Source organism: Lipophrys pholis (assembly GCF_963383615.2).
Source record: "Lipophrys pholis genome assembly, chromosome: 17".
NCBI lineage: Eukaryota > Metazoa > Chordata > Actinopteri > Blenniiformes > Blenniidae > Lipophrys > Lipophrys pholis.
The window spans coordinates 10,758,790-10,778,279 of NC_137643.1; the positions used below are offsets into that span (position 1 = coordinate 10,758,790).

A 19,490-nucleotide genomic window follows, 5' to 3' on the forward strand; every position below is an offset into this window, starting at 1 on the left:
ACTCTTGTGAATAATGATATGAATGCCTCTTTGTGTTGTATGTCATTCAGACTAAATACTATTTTGTGTGTGGGAATAGTTTATGTAATTCCAGCAAGTGTTTTTTGATTGTGAGGCAGATGCACAGTGTATGTCTATTAATGCACAGTTCAAAAAGATATTGAAAATATACCATGACAGAAACTCCCATAGCCTCAGAATCCAACCTCGGGAAGAGAATGTTTAAATAGAGAGTGTTTAGAGATGGAATTATTTCTCCTAACATGGAATCATATGTCCTGACATTCGGTTCTCCAGGCTTGTGTCAGGAATGTATAGAATGTGGAGACAGTGCATCGTTCGGGGTGCTCCACATATCTGCTGCGAGTTCTCCCCAGACTTAAACCGTCATCTGTGATCCTGGTGCTACTAACCCTATAAATAAATATTTTTATGTGCAAGCAAGAAGGCATCAGATAAGTCCCTTTTCATCTTCAACACGTGCTGAATAATTTGTAGATGTTTAAAATCTAATTTATAAAAATTGTACGTGTGAAGCTGTGCATGTTTGATAATTTTACCATTTTAACATGTGTTTGGAGAGAAGTTGTGATTTAGGTTTTCTTTTGTGCTGGTCAGGCAACGTTCAGCCAGATCTGGCAACCCTGCTACCTGGTAACTTAAAAAAAAGAAAGAAAAAAAAAGAAGTACGTGACATGTTCAAATCAAGACGAAACGTGGCTGTATGTGGCCACTGAAACAAAATAAATGTGATATTCCTGATATGGATGGTTTTGAGTGGGAATATTTTTGAATTGGGATGTTGTTTGAGTCGGACCTGGCAACCCGTCCCCGGAGGCACATCGCCTCTGTGGGGGTAGCAGCCAACAAGCCTCGGAGCGGCAAGATAACAGACGAACCACGTCTCATCTCAGGGCAAGAACCTTGTAAGCGACAATAGTGAGTATTTCTCAACTTCTCACTACAATCCAGCCTTTTTTTAAAAACTTTTAAGGAGTGCTCTGACACGCTGTCTGTCGGTGAGTACAACAAGACTTCACCGACTGACCTGAGTTCAGGTTTTCTACTAACAGTTAAGTTCCAGGGACACTTCGATCTTTTTCAAGTGTGAGGCCTTTATAAACCACATGAGTTGTTTATTTGTGTTAAATGTCCTGCCGGATCTCGTTGTGTGTCCCTAATCTGCAACATGAATTAATCAAGCTTTTTTGGGGGGAAATTAGTCCACGATGCTTGTTTCTAATAATCCTTCCTGAATTGGTATTATTATGTGGTGTCAAATCAACAAAGAACTTCCAATAACTGCGACTGGTATTTTTCCTCATAACTTGTCGCCTCTTAAAATCATTTTTCTTATTTGCAAATTAAGTTTAAAATTTGTTCAACCACCACGTTATCCTCATTTTCTCCTTCCATCTAATTTCAATGATGACACTGCAGCGCCACCTGGTGGTGACAGTCCATCATCCCACCTGTCCATCCATCCATCCATCCGTCCATTTTTCTTTTCTTCTGATATTTATTATGTTTCTTTTTTCTTTTGCCTCACCGTCAGCTTGCAGGTTGTTTTTCTTCATATGCAAGATGCAGCTCGGTAGGACACCAAACTCACCTCTCAGACTCTTTGCCTCCACGATCCACCTTTTCCTGGAATCCAGCCTGTTTTGATGTGTTCTCTCTTCGCGTGTGTCTCAGGCCAGAGCCAGTTGTTCGAGTCCCTCAGCGTGTATCTAAACAACAGCAGACGACAGCAGCCTGTTATTGGTCTGTAGGGACATATGTTTCACTTGAATATGTCTGGTTTATGGTGTGTTTTCCATGATTTTATCTGTATTTACTTTTGTGTTTTTCCTCCCCCCCCATACGTTTAGGCCTGGACAGCATTACAGAATGTGTAATAGCAGGTGCAATGAACAGAGAACTGCTTTACTTCTGTAATGTTTGTGTGTGTCGATGTAGTAAATCTGACATTCGAAACCACATATTTGGAAGCCGTCATAGGTTCAATTATATTGTAAGTACTACTTTGGAGGAGACTTCATGGTAAGGTTATGTGATGTCTTTGACTGTAGTTTAATGTGGAACATTGTGCTCTACAGAAAGAATGGCACCCAGAGTTATTGATCGCATGGCAGGAGGACAATGACCTCTCTGCCTTGGCCTGGCCCCTCATGGAGCTGGCCAAGATGGTTGAGAAAAAGGAGGGTCCGGGACAGGCTCAGGTATGTCAATTCAACTGTGTCTCTTTATGCCATTGGTTGCAAAATAAGAGTCTGAAATAAGAGTCTACAAATTCACCTTCATGTGAAGCTGGTAGAGGTTCGAGAAGCTTTGTACCAGAAGATGGCGACACTCAGTGAACTCGACGGTCAGTAAATTACCTCAGATGTACCATCGCCTTTTTGTTTTCCTAGTTCTCCTCTCCTTTTCCTGTCATTCCATTTTTTTCATGTACACGTTTGCCCAGTCATTGTGAATTTTCTCTCCGCGACACCGCAGCTGTAACTCTGATAACCCTCTTAAGAGGCGGTCAGACTGAAGACGTGAGCTGCGCCGACACAACTGCAGCTCCGCGCCGTCCCTCCCAACCGGCGAGGACGGTTCTGCTGAGAGGCTCTGAGAAATCTGTCCAGGATGACACACCGTCACATGAGGTCTCTGTGCACACTAACGTAGCAGCATTTGTTCAGTCGGACGACTGATGAGCAGACATCCTGACGCTGAAAATTGATCATCCTCAGACATCCTGCGAAAGCTCAGAGAACCAAAGCTTCCTTGACGACTACACAGGAACCGAGCCTCTTATTGGTGAGCAGTTTGAAGAGTCACACTGGGTGCTGCACTTAGAAAACACTCATTTAAACCTTAATGCGCTCAAATGAGACTGAAAATGACTTCTCCGACAGGTCTTCTCTATGTGGTTGAGTATAGAAGTGAAGATGGCCCCTTCAACTCTTTCTTATGCCACTGCTGCCGCATCAGTTCCAACCAAAAGGAAATAATTGATCACCTCACCAGCTCTCCTCACCTCATCAATTACTTGGTCAGTTTGCTGTGGATCATCTATCGAAAGAGACTCATTTGAAATTTGTTTAACGCCCGGCGAGGACATGCCAAAATGTGTTTGCACAGATGGAGACTTGTCCTGAGCGAGTGGAGGCAGTGAGCGCAGATCGTGAAATGCTGCAATCACTCGCCCAGAAAGTGGAACAAGATGATTGCAGAGGAACTCTGAAGGTATTCCATTCTTTCTTTTGTCAATCGGCCATTCTGCCTCATGTAAAGAAATGACATGCTGAACTCTTCAAAGAGTTATTTCACATTACCTGCCTGTGCTTTAGGGTTTTTTTTTTTTGTTTTTTGTAACATCTCACATCATAGGTAGTAAATGTACCAGAATCCCTCTGTAGAATACTCGCTGCCCAAAGTTACCACTGCTGTAAGTACAGATGCTTTTCAATCGTCCTTTTCCTCTTTTTGCTTTGTCTCCTGTGGTGGGAGACTTTGTAAGTATGAAAGAATTTATTACCACTTTACATATTCCATAGATGACATAACTCTGCTCTTCATAATGCTTTGACTGCATGGAGTGTTTTATCATTTATTCGATTCATTACTAATTCATTTCAGACATGTGATATCTTTAACACATGTGCAATACTATATACTCCATCTACCCATATATATTATGAAAATGTATTTACAAAAAATATATAATCTATATTTAAGGACACATACATACATCCTATATCCAACCACCAAGCCTGAAAAGAGGTAGGAGGAAGTAAAACTGATATAATTCTACCCCTTCTCCAATATTCAATAGACATACATTATAATTATCTTTATGTAGTAAAAGTATATAGTTTTATATATGTAAATTTATACATCAACAATGTCATCTTATATATACATAAATACATACGCAAACACACAATATATACATACACAAACGTATATAAGGAATACATTTCTAATGATACAAATTCAAACAGCGCACCCCTCCCCATTATAACTGTTCACACCCACATAGAAATATACAAACATACACCTGTGTAAGAGGCTGTTGGAGATTAATCACGTTTTCACTCCTGTACTTATTTGAAATCATCAGTCTGAGCCTCTAACTATTTATTGGAGATTACCAGCCGCCGACCTGGCTTGTTTTCCGCCGTGGGCGAACACCCGCATCTCCGTCGCGCCACTTGAATCTTTTAAATTTAAATGAGAAGCTCCAACCTGTGTGCGGTGAAACACACTCTGTAATTTGTTTGCGTTCAACCAGTTCTCTTGTCAATAAGCACTGAATCTGGCTTTTCGTTTCTAACGGTGCTGCAGGAATGCTGATCTGAACTCTTCTTTTGCGGTTCCAGTGTATTGTGTTGTCTGTGTGCCCTTGATGCTGTTTGCAGGTTTAAAGATCCTGCGTGGTGAATGGAGAAATACTGATGTGCCAGAAAACAAAGATAACCTGAACGGTAGATTTAAGAAACATTTTCTTTCAATTAAAACTTTGTTGTTTTCTTTCTTCTTCTTTTGTAACTTGTTGGTGTGCTGGGTTTTTTTTGTTGTTTATTTTGTTTTTACATTCTGGAAGGGCCAGGAGTTACAGAGATGTCTGCTCCATTCACGCCACAGAGCAACAAGAAGTTGTCAACGAGAAAGGCAAAGAAAATGAAGAACAAGACTGAGACCGTGTTCACCGTGAGCCTTCCTCTGTCTGCGGGTCCTTTGCTGATAGAGAGGACGTCCTTCGTTGAGGACGAGACTTCTTGGTCACCTTCAGCAGATCTGGATCAAATTCACTTTCCAGAGTCTGAGCCTGGATTATTCACAGGAGATGACGATGGTGGCGGACCCTCTCATTTCTGGGATGAGCTGCATGGTGAAGATGTGCAGGGACATAATCCAAGAAAGAATCACAATGCCGCTTTGTCTCGAGATGTGTATGGTTCTCCCAGTGAAGGTTTGCGTCTCAACCAGTACGAACATGTAACTGAGACGTATGACGGAAGGAACAACAGCAACCTGCTGTTTTCTCTGGAAACGCCGAGTGAGGAGTCTTACACCAAGGGGCAAAACCAATACGACCTCCAGGCGCCAAACAACGAACTGATGCCTGCTGTGCCTTACTTTCCCGCCTCCACTCACTGGGACGGTGGTAAGGGGCATTGTTACATGTCGTCTTTCAACGGCAGAACCGAAACAAACGTGCCAGGCGTGGAGGAATACGCCCACGTGAGCTCCAGTGTTCAACATTACAACCAGCAGCTGCTCTGTTATCAGTACAAGGCAGGATGGGCTGCAGGTCTGCCAGCAGGGCTCCCGAATGGGCAGAGTAACGGCTTTTATGACCCTGTTCCCAGTTCAAATGCTGCCAGGACACACATGCAGGCTCAGTACGGAGATAACTGTGTTGTACCGGAGATGAGAGAACAGTGTCACCAGACCCCACAGGCTCCACTGCAGATGTACTGGGAGTTTGGCGCTTACTGGGCATAGGCAGCAGCGTTCTAAGCCCAACCGGTGGTTTTACCAGTGGTGTTGGTTTGTCTGGCCGAATTATTCCACCATCTAAAGATGAAAAAATGCCATTTATCTTCTAAAATGTTTTTGACTGTGAATGTATTGCCACACCTTGCTTTTCTTGTCCCCATCGTTTGGACTTTAACTGGTTTCTCTCATCGTTGGGATGTTTAATGACAAAATCTCTCATACGAGACAGAGTTTGGTGTCACATTGGTTTTGGACTAAACCAAACATTTTGACCATGCCCCGAAATCACATTAGAACAAAGGTTCTCAAAGCAGGAGAGGATGAGCCGCCTCCCACCGAGGTTGAACTTGAATCGGCAAATAAATGACAAATTTAAAGATATTTCTTGATCAAAACAGACCCCAGATTTGCTAATTTGACAATTTTGTTTCCATTACACTCAATAAATTTAGCAGTGGATGAGTGATAGGTTTGTTTCATCACAATAATTAAAGAAGAAATACGTGAAGAGAAGCTATCCTCCTGTTCGTTCATTTAGAAAAAGACTTGAGATATCTCTGAAATTACAAAGTTTTGTTGGAATTTGATTCACGAACGTTGTTAAAGTCGTGCCGGGTGAATCAGTAAAAAGTAGAATTCATGTGTTTCCCTAAATGTGTCTTTTAACCTAATTGTTGTTTTTTTTTTTTTAACATTTATTGTATGACTTCATTTTTGGATTCCATTAATAGTGTTTGTTCAAATCCAGTAGATTTAGTAGCTCTGTTCAATTTTTTTATTTTACATTATTTTGCAAATACAGCTGTTTTTTTTAATTTTGGACAAGCTGTTCCTTAAGACATTTCAAGAAGACAAACATTTAGCTGATTCCAATAGTTCCTTGGTTAAATGAGGAATCACTGTTCGGTGGGACATAAACACTCAAACGTTACTGTAACACCATCTAGTTTTCCTGTGATCACTACATATCTCCCTTCTTTGGCTCTGACTTCTGCAAACAGATTAAATGATCATTTGTGAAATTAAGACTGCTACCCCCTTTCTTTTGTCTGTATCAATGAATAGAACCCTCGAAAACCCCATTCTTTTGAATTTTTCACGTTCTAATGGATTGAAATGTGTCTCTTGTAAAAGAACCACTCAAGTTTTTTATTTTTTTTATTTATTTTTCGACCAAATCTGACTCCTCTTTGCTGGTTTTAAGATCCCAGTTACATTATAGATAAGAGCTTTAAGATATCTATTATTCATTGTTCTTTTCTGCTCGGTTCGATTCCCATCTCTGTCATTTCTGCCTGCCTACATGCCGAAGTGTCCTTGGGCAAGACACTGAACCCCAAACTGCCCCCATTGGAGTGACGGCGCCTTGCACCGGCTGCAGCCTCCAATGGTGTGTGAATGTGTGTGTGTCAAAGTGATGAACCATGTGAAACGCTTTGGGGCTGCTGTCAGCGAAAAGGCGTTATATAAGTGAGTCCATTTACCATTTACCATTTACCATTACCCAGGACGCACAAAATAGTCACTTACACACGTACCGAAAACTCAACAGGAAGTCCGCTATTTTTTTTTTTGCAGATTCTTCAACAAATTGAAATTTCTTGAGCGAACTCGTCCTAGGCAAAATTCCAATTTACCTGAAAACTTGTGTGGTGATAGAAAAGGGATTGGTGAGCAAAGCTTACTTAAATGGTTGCAAAATATCTTGAGGGCGTGGACAAACATTTACTTTTCGCCACGAAACAGGAAGTGTCGTGTAAAAACACGAAGAGTAGCGTAAAGGCCTTAACATGGCTTGATCGGTGTCAAACTTGACAAATTGCATCAGTCGGGCCCTCATCACAGCTACATCACAATGACGGCCATCAGCCATAGCGCCACCTGCTGGAAACAGGAAGTGAGCTGTACTTGCTGGGATCTGGCTCAAACTTCACACGTTGCATGAGAGACCATTTTGGCTTATCGATCTGTTCTCTGTTTGGAGTCTCTTCAAATGAAAAAATGTTATATAGTTCAATAGGTTTTTTTTCTAATTTTCATTCAATTTATTGCATCAGTTATGTGTGGTGAGGTCGGTTGAGGGCAGGCGCCCTTTCAAAGGTAGATTTCAAAGGCATTGCAATTAGGCAGTTACCACTTCCTGTCATTTCCTGTATTTTCATAATGGTTTAACCCTCAGATTTATACTTGAAATAGAAAATGTAAACTAAAGTTGTTGAAGGTTATCTCTTTACTTCAAGACTTTAAAGGCAGCATTGCAGTACATCGTCACATGTTAAAGGTGCGTCAAAATCGATACACACAATAACATGCAAACTCCACACAGAAAGGTCAGGCCTGTATTGGAACCCATGACATTCTGCATCTAATGGCCCGAATTGAAGAACCGAACATTCACTTGTAGCCTGAAATCTTCCTCATATTAACTGGTGAACTCCTAAGATAACCAGGATTTAAAAACCCTAATGAAGTTTGATGTATTGTTGATGGATTTCTCATCAAAACAAAGGAGACGGTCCCACTGTCAGCTGTCACAGCAGCTCCATATCATCAAAATAAGGAAGCTTTAGGTTAGTTAGACATGAGAGGGGTGTGTGGCAGGATGATGTCGTCTCCTAAAAGCCTATAAATTAACTCAGACCAATGTATGAGGGGACTTCCTACCTCTATTTTCAACATAAAAGCTTTTAAAATATATTCCCTATTGTGGGGCGTGACATAATTCCAGAACACACAAAGGAGGCCATAAACAACACCAACTTGTGTGCTGTCAGTTTGAAACTGTAGCATAATGTATGTAAGAGTTAAATGATTTAATAACTTTTGCTGCATTTATATTTCACCAATACAATTTCACATATTTATTATTTGAGTGTTGCGTAAAATGACTAAGGTGAAAAAAGCAACTTCAATCCCATCACAAGTTATAAGAGTCTATTACAGAATCAGCATTTGCTCATGGACAATCAATATATTGTGTTTTCATTGAAAGTGCTTCATGAATGAAAAAGTACTATAATTATGAATGCTTGTTTACACCCTAGTCAAAATGTACAACAAGATAAATAAAGACACGTGATAGAGGTAAATATCTATATGAAATCTAAATATAGGGGTCTATTTTCAAGCTACATGCCAATGTGATAATTCCTATGAGCCCCAGCTCTTCATGATCCTGAATCCACTTAAGTGTATAGAAGACGGAGGAATGGATAACACCTAAAATACAATATGTCTTACTTTTTTATCGTTTGAATTGTTCAAAACCTAATGAACGCTACTTTAATTACAAAAACGGCATCAACTCCTTGAATTTATGTCAGAAAGCGGAACTTTTTCAACATTATGACATATCATTTTTAATAGGTGGAATTCATTCATCCTTCTTTCATACCTTTATTAACGACATATTACAGGAGAGACAGCATGTTAGTTACATAAGACAGTGAAATATGAATGTATAGTGCATGAGAAAGGTCCCCCAGCAGACTGAACACAGCAGCTTAACTAGCAAATGGACCAGGGGGGCCTGAACCAGGCCGAACTGTAATCTTCAGTAGCTCTTTGGGGGTGTATTTGTCACCTTATACATCACATTCTGCGCACCAATGAGTGGATTAGGGATGCGCTTTTATTGTGAAGGGCGCATAGCTCCAGTCTCTCTCCTTTTTTCTTACTTGACGCAGCTCTTAACAGCCCAGCAGGCAACCGGCAGCTCCTCTCTGCTGACTCAGTGCCTTACCAGCAGTCCGTTCACCGCGAAACAGAACCACGAACCGACGCACGCTCCTCCGGTCCACGCGCCCCGGCACCACCGCAACTACAGACATGGCCAAAACCGCGATCGGTGAGTGACGCACTTTATATGTTTCTATTTTATTCATGCGAGATTCAAAGAAAATAGAAAGAAAGAAGCGGCTTTGCAGGTTTGACGATGATGAGAGTCAGTGGCGACACCCATGGCACAAAAGGATGCTGAGGGATGATGATGAGAGGGAGCGGCCAAACTCCTCCGCAAGTCACTCATAAAAGGAAAAAAAATTATAAATTAAGAAAAAATAAGTTGATTCAAAGAGGATTTAATCATTTAATGACTAATATTTTTATTTGATCCCAATCAGAGCTGATGAATGTGGGTTTGATTGAGATCCAGCTCCCACCAATGACGCATTTTTTATTGTATTATGCGTAAAGCTAAAAAAAAAAAAAAAAAAAGAAATCCTTGGATATGATTTGAGCACGGGCACAGAAAGGTTGTTTCCCACCCTCGTGCAGCGGCGTGGGGTCGATCCTGGCCGCATGCAGCACCTGACTCACAGCCGTGCAGCATAATGCAGCGCAGGCGACCCCACCCAACATCTCCGGCCCCCTCAGAGCCAGCCAGCAGCTCTCCACAGGGAGAGACACCTCACCGTGACAAATCTCCTTCTTAAAACTGGGCCATCCTATGGAGCTGGAAAGCCTGCCTGAGCAATTTAGTGGGTTAGAGATGTAGACGTGAATGAAACAGAAGAGAGGAAGAGGAGGAGGGGGGGAGGAGGAGGAGGAGAAGAAGAAGAAAAGAGCATCCTCATGGAGAATAGCTTTGCAGTCGAGGGAGGAATTTACGACTGGCTATGAAAATGAATGTCCTCTCCTGTCAGACTGCAACCCTGGGCCATGATGTTCAATAATTGTTGATGCTTCAGTATGCATGGTGGCAGTATTTAGTGGAATTGTGTAGAAATGGAGTGAGATGGCACTGCATGACCGGTTGGAGGCCTTGTGTTTGTGCCTGTGTGAATTTTCATTTAACAGTGTAGCATGTTATCAAACAATATGCCCGCCAAAAAAAAAAAAAAAAAAAAAAAAAAATACATTCGCAAACACTTGATGACTTGTGAAAATATTCCAAAAGGCGTTTGCGGTCATGCACTAAGTGTCAGTACACAAAAAGTGTGATGTATGTGGGGCCAGTCGAAGGAGCAGTGTGTTTGTTTTCTGGTTGACAAAGCACTTGATGGATGGAGAGGCACGCAGAGCGACAGTGGTAAAGGGTCCTGGTGTCCGTGGGACAAGGGGAACTAAACCCTGTCTGTTATATTTATTCCCCTCGCCTCCTCCTCCTCCTCCCCTTCCTTCTCCCCCTCCTTCTCTCTTTTCCTCCATGATTTGAGCTGAGGACAGGCAGAATGGGATGGGCACGGAGCAGACACTCTAGAAGAAAACCCGCCATCATGCCAGTCAGCACTCCCCAGGTCGCTGAGTTCATTTCGGCTTGATGTTATTTACAGAGATGCTGCTGCCGTTCCAAGGAAACTCAACTCCACTTCTTTGTGCTTTCGAGATGAGCTAGAAAATGATATTCTAATATCATGTTTCTAATATTGGGAAATCTTTCAAGTTTATAGATTTTCTCAGACGACGCAGAGAGCAGCACAGAATAAATGTTCAGATCCCTCCTTTGTGCATTAAGGCCCCAGAGCACTTCTCCTGATCCTTATCGTGCATACATGTCACTTCCTAGGTGTGGTCATTCAGTGCCCCGCAATCAATTCCTTTGTGCCGAGAGCACAAAACAACATGGGCAGTATGGTCATCCATAGCAAGCAAGTGGTCACCTCCGGATCCTGCTGTGGTCCCCTCACATCAGCCACTTCACTATTGTTGCTGATGGCCGTGGTCCATCTGCATGAAGTGGCCTGGACACATAATTCATCCTGATTTATCACTGAGTCACATCGATCTGTGCAGCACACTCCCATTACTGGTTCAGATGACTGTTTCTCTTAAGCACAGGCTGAAAGGAAGTGTGACATCAATCCAGTGGCGAAGGCATGATATCATACATCACCCGCTGAATATGTGCATTCGTTTTCAACTTTCTTTCTACACTACAATATAGCTTTCTCTTGTCGGAGTGTCACATTAATCAATTCTTATTGCTGTGCAGTTCCAGCGCCGTCTTCTCAAGATGTTGGATTAAATCAGGGATTTCAAATAGGCAACACTTTTTGCCATTTTTGAGTGATTGATCTCAGTTTTTCAAGGAAAAAAATTCCCAAGATTCCACTGTCTGCCTTTCTTTCTCAGCTCTGATGAAAGAATGGACAACAATGGCATTCTTTCGACAGAACTTGCAGCTGTTCCAATTTTTTTTTTCCAACTGCAAGATAATTTAGATAACTGTGTTTTTTGTTTTTCTTCTTCTTCTTTTGCCAAAACTTTCCATTGATCTTGTGCGGACACAGGGTGCGGCTCCATCTTGCTCGCAGCCCACCACCTCCCCATTAAATCACTTGCAGTGCTCCTGACCATCCGGGGATCATAATATTTAGTGTAATAGGCAATTTTGCTCTTGTGATACAGTCATCATTTTCTGATTATATCGTTGCTCTGTGTCCAGACTGTAAAGGGCCTGTATGTACCAACCATGCCGGCCTGGCCCACGCTGCCGACGGCGCCCAGGAGGGCCGTAGGGTACACACCATGCACACGGTCACATTTTGTGGGTTGACTTTAATAGGTGGTTTGTTGGAACATCACTAAAATACCTCTCATTTGTTTTGCATCCTGTGTGCTGTAAATGTGATGATTGCTGAGGGTTGGATTTTTTAATCTAAAAGTACATCACAGAGGTGTGGTGGTTTGCGCTCAGACAAAAATTGTGAGGAGGATAGAAAGAAAGACAGGATGCGAGTGAGAGGGAGAAGGCATCAGCAACAGATGAGACGGAGGTTCGGGAATGCAGAAGGCGCTGAGGAGGAAGAGGGGTGCTTGCGGGGGAGGACGCACGGTGGATATTGACGATCTGCAACTCTCTGGCTGATGGATTGGAAGAGGAAGTGCAGTGTGATGTTCGGGTGTGTGATTGGGGCTGCAGGAGAATGACTGGCTGAAACGAGCCTGCCGGGGTGCAGTGGTGTCATTCCTCTCCGACATTATTTTGTCTAATTTCAGACTGACTTATGGGTGCAGCGTGCCTGAAACTCATTGGAAAGCTTTGATCAGAGGCTGGTTGTTGGAGGCTCTCTGCTGTGGGATGTCACTTTGGCTCATTTGTCATTTTTATGTGTCTGGTCCACAGGGCATGGGTGTGTTATTACTGTGGTTACAGGAGGAAAAGATCTTTTCTCTCATGAGAAATACAGCAGCACTTTAATATTTTTTGCACTAGAGAGCGCTTCATATATTTTAGATTATGGATATTGGAGAAATATGTGGCTTTGAGATGGAGAGCTATTTCAAGACACAATAAATGTTTATTTTCCACAATGGGAGAGAAATTAGATTTACTCTGATACAGTCATGGTGAAACTCAAGATCCTTGAATTAATGCAAAGAAGTGAGAAAATAACCACAGTGGATTTCTGCTCTATTTATTGATCAAAATTAGAAAATCTGCCACATTTCTTTGTAAAACTCACTGGAAAATTCTACATTTTTGGAGTGTTGACACTCCCCTTGACTCGAGCCTCAGTGGCTTTATGAGGCATTTTGAAAATACTCTTTATATCAGTATATTTAAAAAATGAAGATTTATTTATTTAGATCCAATCGTTCCGTTGCAACATGTCGCTGTAAAAAGACACAGAACCTTTTGTTGATCTCCTCCATTAGCACTTAACCCAGATTACCTGCTCCACTGGATTGTGAACCGTCTGACTCCTCAACTGTCAAGTGGGATTGTGTGTTTGACAAAATGGCTGCTGGGGTCTTGACACATACACAGCAAATAATGAGCCCACGACAACCATACGAATGTGTCCCCCCCCGTCCCCCCCCCCCCCCCCCCCCGTCCCCCACGCCGCCTATCGTCAGCAGCGTTGGCGCAGTCTGCTAATTGCAAATTAAAGTGCAATGCACCTGAGCTGGCTGCTTGCATTAGGCGGTCCTGGGGGCAGTGAACGGTGGCGCCAATCCCACCGGGAGCTGCCCCCGATGCGGCTCGCTAATCTTCCAGCCTGTTTATATCAGAAAGTTCTGAGCCCTTATCCATCACTCAGGCATTTCCTCTCTCTGTCTTTAACCAGTCCTCTTTTTCATCTCAAAGAAATTATATCGGCCCCGCCTCCTTTTCTCCCCCCCCCGACTTTTCTTCTCTTCTTTCTTATTGGGTGCCTCACTTTCGTATTATCACCCCCTGCTGTGCTCTCCTTACTCTCTTCCACTTCCTCCTCAGGGAAGGGGTTAACAAGGCCATCAGAGAGTAGTGAGAGTTCCATCTGAGAGTTTATCATATTACTGTGGCGTCTGCCAGTCTGCAGGGCAGAGAGAGAGAGGGGGTGGGGGGGGGGCAGGATTTGGATTAATCATACTATACACCAAACTCCACTATCCTCCACATTAAATCTTAATTTCTGGCTTTGCTACTGTCGCCTGCCACAAATCATGAGTCAACGTGCCACATCGCAGCGCCGCTGCTCCCGGTGATGGATTGTGCCATGCAATGGCAGTTGGCCTGCTAATATGCACCAGCAGGTAGTGTACCTCTGACAGGCCAGAGCAAATGCAGAATATTTCACATCCTGCAGTGTTTTGCAGATATTTTTGTCTCTTCCCCTGCAGGGACTATCGCTCAACTTGAGTCTCACATTACAAAGTAGTAAAGGTGCCAAAAGCACAGGGGGGAAAAAAACAAGGTTAGACAAAGTTAGTTGTATTTTTTTTTTTCCTGCCTGACCTTTGGATCACTTTATCATATTGAGCACGGGGCAGGTTGCCAGTTTAAATGATTTGATGCCAGCTTTGACCAAATGTTATTAACTTTGGAGCCATAAATGAACCAAGGATTGGACAGTGGTGTTGCTGCATTATGCCGATAAGCTCAACCAATCGCTCAAGCCACGAGAAAAAGCCTGATAAGATGAGAGCTACACAGATTATTGTGAGATTTCACCACATATCCAGCAAAGTCTTTGCCTCCTTGAGTACCTGAAAAGCATCATATTATTCTCTGTTGCTGAACGGGCGTCGGTCTGCCAATGTTAATAAATAATAGACTGAAATAAAATGCATAGCTAATGATGTGTGGAGAATCCTGTGGGGATGGTAACGTCTCGGCTGCAGGGGAAATTAGGCCAAGTAAAGACACATCCATCATGTTTTCCCTGCAGCTCGGTGAAAACAAAGGCCACCAAATAGCTACAAAACCCCCGGCAGTTTAGCCGCAGCAGACGCCCTTTGATGAGGGTTTTTTTTTTTTTTTTTTTAATTATTCTAAAGGACTTGATGAATAGTTTTTCTCCAAAAATCTAGATTTTTTTTACATCAAGGGCCTTCTGTCGAGGTGAAAGTAGGTTAATGATGCTTCATCTTTTTGTATGTTACTGGGTTAATATTTTGCTTTTATGCATGTTTCTTGGCATCTGTAATTCTGCGTCAGAACAAAGTGACACACAGTCGTGTTCCCTTTTCCCTCCACAGCGTACAAAGAGAAGATGAAGGAGATCTCAGTTCTCTCGCTCATCTGCTCATGTCTGTACCCGGAAACACGCAAAAACATCATGGGCGACTTTGAAGGTGGGTATCAATGAGAAAGGATTTCCTTCTTTGTCACACACAGAGAGCAGTAAATTATTAAACTGAGAATCGTCTTTGTCTTGTTATTACGCGTGCATGCAGACCTGGACATCAAGCCCATTAACAAGCGTGCCTCAGGCCAGGCTTTTGAGGTGATCCTGAAGGCGGCCTCGCCTGTGTCTGACGTGGCCCACTGTGTTACCAACCCCCCAAAGAGGGACATCTCCCTGGAGGACATCCAGAAGAAACTGGAGGCAGCTGAGGACCGAAGGAGGGTAAAGACACTTGAAAAATTAAAAAAATTAAAAATGCTTCTGATGCTAGATTTAAAAGCTGTTTTAACAACTTGACTGTCTCAAATTCAACTTTGCATCATCATCAAGCACTGCAGCTGCAAAACTGAAAAAAAAAAAAAATGTGTCCTGCATCCCATTGATTCAAACGTCACTCCTGTCAGCTGGCGTACCGGACAAATCCTGCCACCGTCCAACAAATCAATTAATCCAATCAATACACTACTACATAGACGCTTTGACACCACGTGTCCAGCCCCGTTTGTAAAAACACAACGTTTGGTGTATGAATTCTGATTAATGCGGGAGAGACAACAAAGCTGGCTCTTCACTTCCCTCCTCTTCCTCCCTCTCCTCTTCATCCTGCTCCAGTCCCAGGAGGCACAGGTCCTCCGATCCCTGGCCGAGAAGCGGGAGCACGAGCGGGATGTGCTGCTGAAGGCGATGGAGGAGAACAGCAACTTCAGCCGCATGGCCGAGGAGAAGCTCCAGCTGAAGATGGAGCAAAACGAAGAGAACCGGATGGCTTACCTGTCTGCTCTGATGGAGCGCCTGCAGGAGAAGGTGAAAACAGAGCTTGTCCACACGGAGCAGTCGGGAAATTTTATCAACGATAAGATTTTCAGAATTTCTGAACTGATTTTTAGATTCAGACTTGTAGGTATTTTAACCGAGTGCTACGCTACAAAGCCAAAGTCAACTATTTGCAAAATGACTGAAACCAGCGAGCTTCTCTAACTTCCAGGCCAAAAGTTTCCTTAATCAAAAAGTTATTGCACAAATTCCGTCGGCAAAACTGAAAAACCCTTTTTAGCATTTTCTTGAAATTAGTGATAAATCATCAAGTTCTTAGAAAAGCAACTTTCCCGTGAGAAAAGAGCCAAACAAACAAATCAGAAAAAAAGTAAGAGATGTATATGTGGGTTAAAATACGACCTTTTTTGATTATCTAACAGAATCTAAATTAGAAACTGTGAAATATGAATAACATATTTTAATTAAGTGCTGACTCTAAAAGAAGCTGGTGTCAGTTTATTAAGGAGGTGTGAGTTGACTGTAGGATGACAATCACTGGCATTTTTCCTCAAACATCAGTGTTTGTATTTATTCAGTAACAACTTTAGAAAAAGGAGCTAATTTATGTCTTTAATCCAGCAGGGTGTAAACCTGCATTTAATAATGGCCTGATGAATCTGCTCAACATCAAACTGTGGGACTCACGAGGAGAGTAAGGAAGAAGATGTGAGCATTGAAAGTGGAAGATTAGATTAATTCTAAAGATTACAAAGGGTGTATATGGAGTTGTTGTGAGCAGACAGAGACCCCCCACCATATATTTTAATCATGCGCACTTCCTCGCTCATCGCCTTTACCTCCCTGACTGCCGTCAGATAATCTGGTGTGGAAACAGGAACCTCCTAACACGTTGAGGGTTCTTTAAATCTGGAGATGTGAGGTACTTTACCTCGGTTTAAGTCTGAGTGTTTCCAGCCTCCCACGGCCATGAAAGCGAGGATGACAAACGTCCTTCAATGTGTGTGTTTGTGTTTCCCTCTCAGGAGAAGCACGCTCAGGAGGTGCGCAGGAACAAGGAGTTGAAAGAAGAAGTGACAGCGTGAGAAGCCTCTGACGAGCTCTACTCCCCCCCACCCCCCACCCCCCCTCCTCACCTGCTACCACTCCCTACCTTAATCCCCCCTCCCTCCCTCTACCCCCCCCCCCCCCCCCCCCTACTACAATCCCTCATATCACAGTGAAACTACCACAGCTTGAGACACCACCCTGAGACGGCGGGAGTTTCAAACGGGGTACGGGGTGGGAAAAATGTGCAAAAATGAGTGAAACAAACAAACAAACAAACAAACAAACAAACAAACAAACAAACAAGAGAAACATCAATGTCTTTCTGCCCACTTTTCCCAAAAGAGAATGTTTTTGCTCTGTTTGAAAAGAAAAAAAAAAATCGAATTGACACGTGACAGTGGTTTTTTTGTAAATACTTCTTTTTTTGTTATATACAGTACGATACAAGCAGCAGAAGTATTGATTGCAGTGTGCCATTTTTATATATAAGTTTCCTCTCCTTGCATATATATGGATGTAATATTCTGTTCATTTTCATGTTGTTTTTTTTTTGTTGTTCATATCGGCCTGATGATGTTTCATATCTTAGGTTTCTCTTGTGTGGTAACAGGCTTAGGTGTTTGTTGTGAGTTTGCCAGCTAGCTGATGTGTTGCAGCGGCGGCGTGCGTCCTCACAGGGCCGGCATCCTGGCCATTGGCCCTCGTCCCCTCGTCCCCTCGTGCCCTCCCCACTGGGCGCCGACTCATTTGACCCGGCAGATCTGGTGCCACAATTGGATCAGAGTGATTTTCCATCAGTTTTATGCCAACGCTCCAATTAGTGAAGGACTTGTGCGAGGCAGTTTGGCGGAGGGAAAGAGAGGGGACGGGGTGCTTCTTCTGTGGGGACTGCAGGTCGCCGCGGCACATCCACTCCTGTGAGGTAGGTAGTGACTGTACCACAGGGGAACACTATAGCATTTATTGAGCTCATCTGCATCCTCCTCCCATCTTCTTCATCTCTCCACGTACATATTTACTGTAGAAAGCACTCACTCACACGCTCTCCACACGGGCAGCCATAGCGCAGCGGTCAGGCGCAGCTCCCTAGATTCTGTCCCATCAGGCGTCCAGAAAAACGCCTCCTGCACGCCTCGGAAACCAACTCCCAGTCACATTTAGATCACGTGTTACTGTAGTCTACCACACAGCTAAGGTTAAAGTGCATCCCGCAAACGCTGAAGTGCAACATGAAAAAGAAAAGATAAAAAACCTTTACTCGCTACTGTGAATCTTGGGAGAAAATAGGAATACGTCTCAGCTTTCTCCACTCCATAAAGGCTAGAGTAGTGCTCAACATCTCAACATTGTCTCCTGGAATCATTGCACTTCACTCCAAGACACTGTAAAAGCCACTGTAAGGTCGGCACGGGAAACATTTTTAAGCCATAACAGGCATCACTGCAACGATGGTTCATGGACACAGTATTGCCATCTGTAAAGGTGTATATGAGTGTGTCAAAGTCTCCGAATAGTTTGTGACCCGGGGTGTTGAAGCCTGTTGGTCACGCACGCACAGTTGGCCCATAGATGTGTGTGAGTGTGTATGTGTGAGTGTGTGTATGTCAGAAAGGGCGGGTAGATAACCCAATGTTTGTGCCATGCGGTATTGATCCAGTTAAATATAAACCAACACTAACACAGTGTGTAACAAACTGTCAGAAGTTCAACACGGATGGTTAATAGCCTACCTGCCTCTCTCTCTCTCTCTCTCTCTCTCTCTCTCTCTCTCGCTCTCTCTCTGTCCATTTGTGTGTTTCCCCCTCTCCACATATATCTTTGTGAGCAAGCAGTGGTTAATAAAGATTTGGGGTTCAGTGAATGAAACAGACTTGGAGAGTGACTTCTTTTGCAGATCGACACCAGTCATGTTGGAAAAGTAAAAAACTTTAGTCATTCCAGGGTTTAGCTTCACATATTATCTACGTACGTACCATACCCAATCCCTATTGCCTTGAATTCTACATTCCCAGATATGAAATTCCAATATCAGGAGTTTAATTTCTTTGTAAATTTCTGTGTGCGTTTTTTTTTTAATTTTTTTTTATTTTCAGAACTACAAATCTACAAAATGCGAACTGCAAAAGTGCTCAGCCTTAGCTTCCAGGTGGCAAAGTTGTTGAATTATTTGGTCTACAAGAAGCCAATTTTACATTAAAAAACAGTACGAAAGTCAGTCACAAATATAGATTTGTTTATCCTTGATAACAAAAAAAGAAAAACAGTTTCTTCACTTTTTTTTTTACACAATGTGTTGTTTAAAATATCAGTAAACATTCTTCAACGCAGTGAGTATATTTAACATTTGAGGAGAATAATGTGCAAAACGTCTTATGCTACCCTTTACATCCATAACATTAAAATAATTGCACAATTCATCAGCTAAGTTGTTTATAAAATCACTTGGGAACTGATTTGATTAATTACTGATAATTTACTAATAAGTTGTTTTTGTAATAAAACCACACACACACACACACACACACACACACACACACACACACACACACACACACACACACACACACACGCACATACACAACCTTTATTTTCAATTCAGCTGTGAGCATTTTTATT

The 19,490-nt window shown here is 42.7% G+C and overlaps 2 protein-coding genes across 5 annotated transcripts; both read left to right on the forward strand.

Annotated features, from left to right (window-relative positions):
* The first annotated feature begins 827 nt into the window (after positions 1-827).
* On the forward strand, positions 828-6,520 carry LOC308122465 (uncharacterized protein). Of its 4 annotated transcripts, none has more exons than XM_080484278.1 (13): positions 828-939; positions 1,556-1,594; positions 1,696-1,764; positions 1,872-2,014; positions 2,100-2,222; positions 2,311-2,368; positions 2,500-2,654; positions 2,742-2,808; positions 2,907-3,043; positions 3,133-3,237; positions 3,382-3,439; positions 4,413-4,478; positions 4,604-6,520. In XM_080484278.1, exons 2-13 carry the CDS (start codon positions 1,585-1,587, stop codon positions 5,500-5,502), a joined length of 1,890 nt encoding a protein of 629 aa, XP_080340404.1. In that variant the 5' UTR covers positions 828-939; positions 1,556-1,584; the 3' UTR covers positions 5,503-6,520. The 4 variants fall into 4 exon arrangements, with proteins under 4 accessions (XP_080340404.1, XP_080340403.1, XP_080340401.1 ...); XM_080484277.1 differs by having other exon boundaries at positions 834-939; positions 4,598-6,520; XM_080484275.1 differs by having other exon boundaries at positions 843-939; positions 4,374-4,478; positions 4,598-6,520.
* A 2,660-nt stretch (positions 6,521-9,180) lies between these two features.
* On the forward strand, positions 9,181-18,737 carry stmn2b (stathmin 2b). Its single transcript, XM_080484216.1, has 5 exons — positions 9,181-9,343; positions 14,902-14,997; positions 15,100-15,272; positions 15,663-15,854; positions 16,850-18,737. Exons 1-5 carry the CDS (start codon positions 9,325-9,327, stop codon positions 16,907-16,909), a joined length of 540 nt encoding a protein of 179 aa, XP_080340342.1. The 5' UTR covers positions 9,181-9,324; the 3' UTR covers positions 16,910-18,737.
* Positions 18,738-19,490: the final 753 nt, after the last annotated feature.

Bases quoted from the DNA above. Each gene is read 5' to 3' on its own strand.
- LOC308122465 (XM_080484275.1), top strand. The intron at 1,765-1,871 runs GTCTGTAGGGAC...CCATACGTTTAG, and splicing joins ACGACAGCAGCCTGTTATTG to GCCTGGACAGCATTACAGAA. The intron at 2,809-2,906 runs GTGAGCAGTTTG...CTTCTCCGACAG, and splicing joins AGGAACCGAGCCTCTTATTG to GTCTTCTCTATGTGGTTGAG.
- stmn2b (XM_080484216.1), top strand. The intron at 14,998-15,099 runs GTGGGTATCAAT...GCGTGCATGCAG, and splicing joins CATCATGGGCGACTTTGAAG to ACCTGGACATCAAGCCCATT. The intron at 15,273-15,662 runs GTAAAGACACTT...ATCCTGCTCCAG, and splicing joins CAGCTGAGGACCGAAGGAGG to TCCCAGGAGGCACAGGTCCT.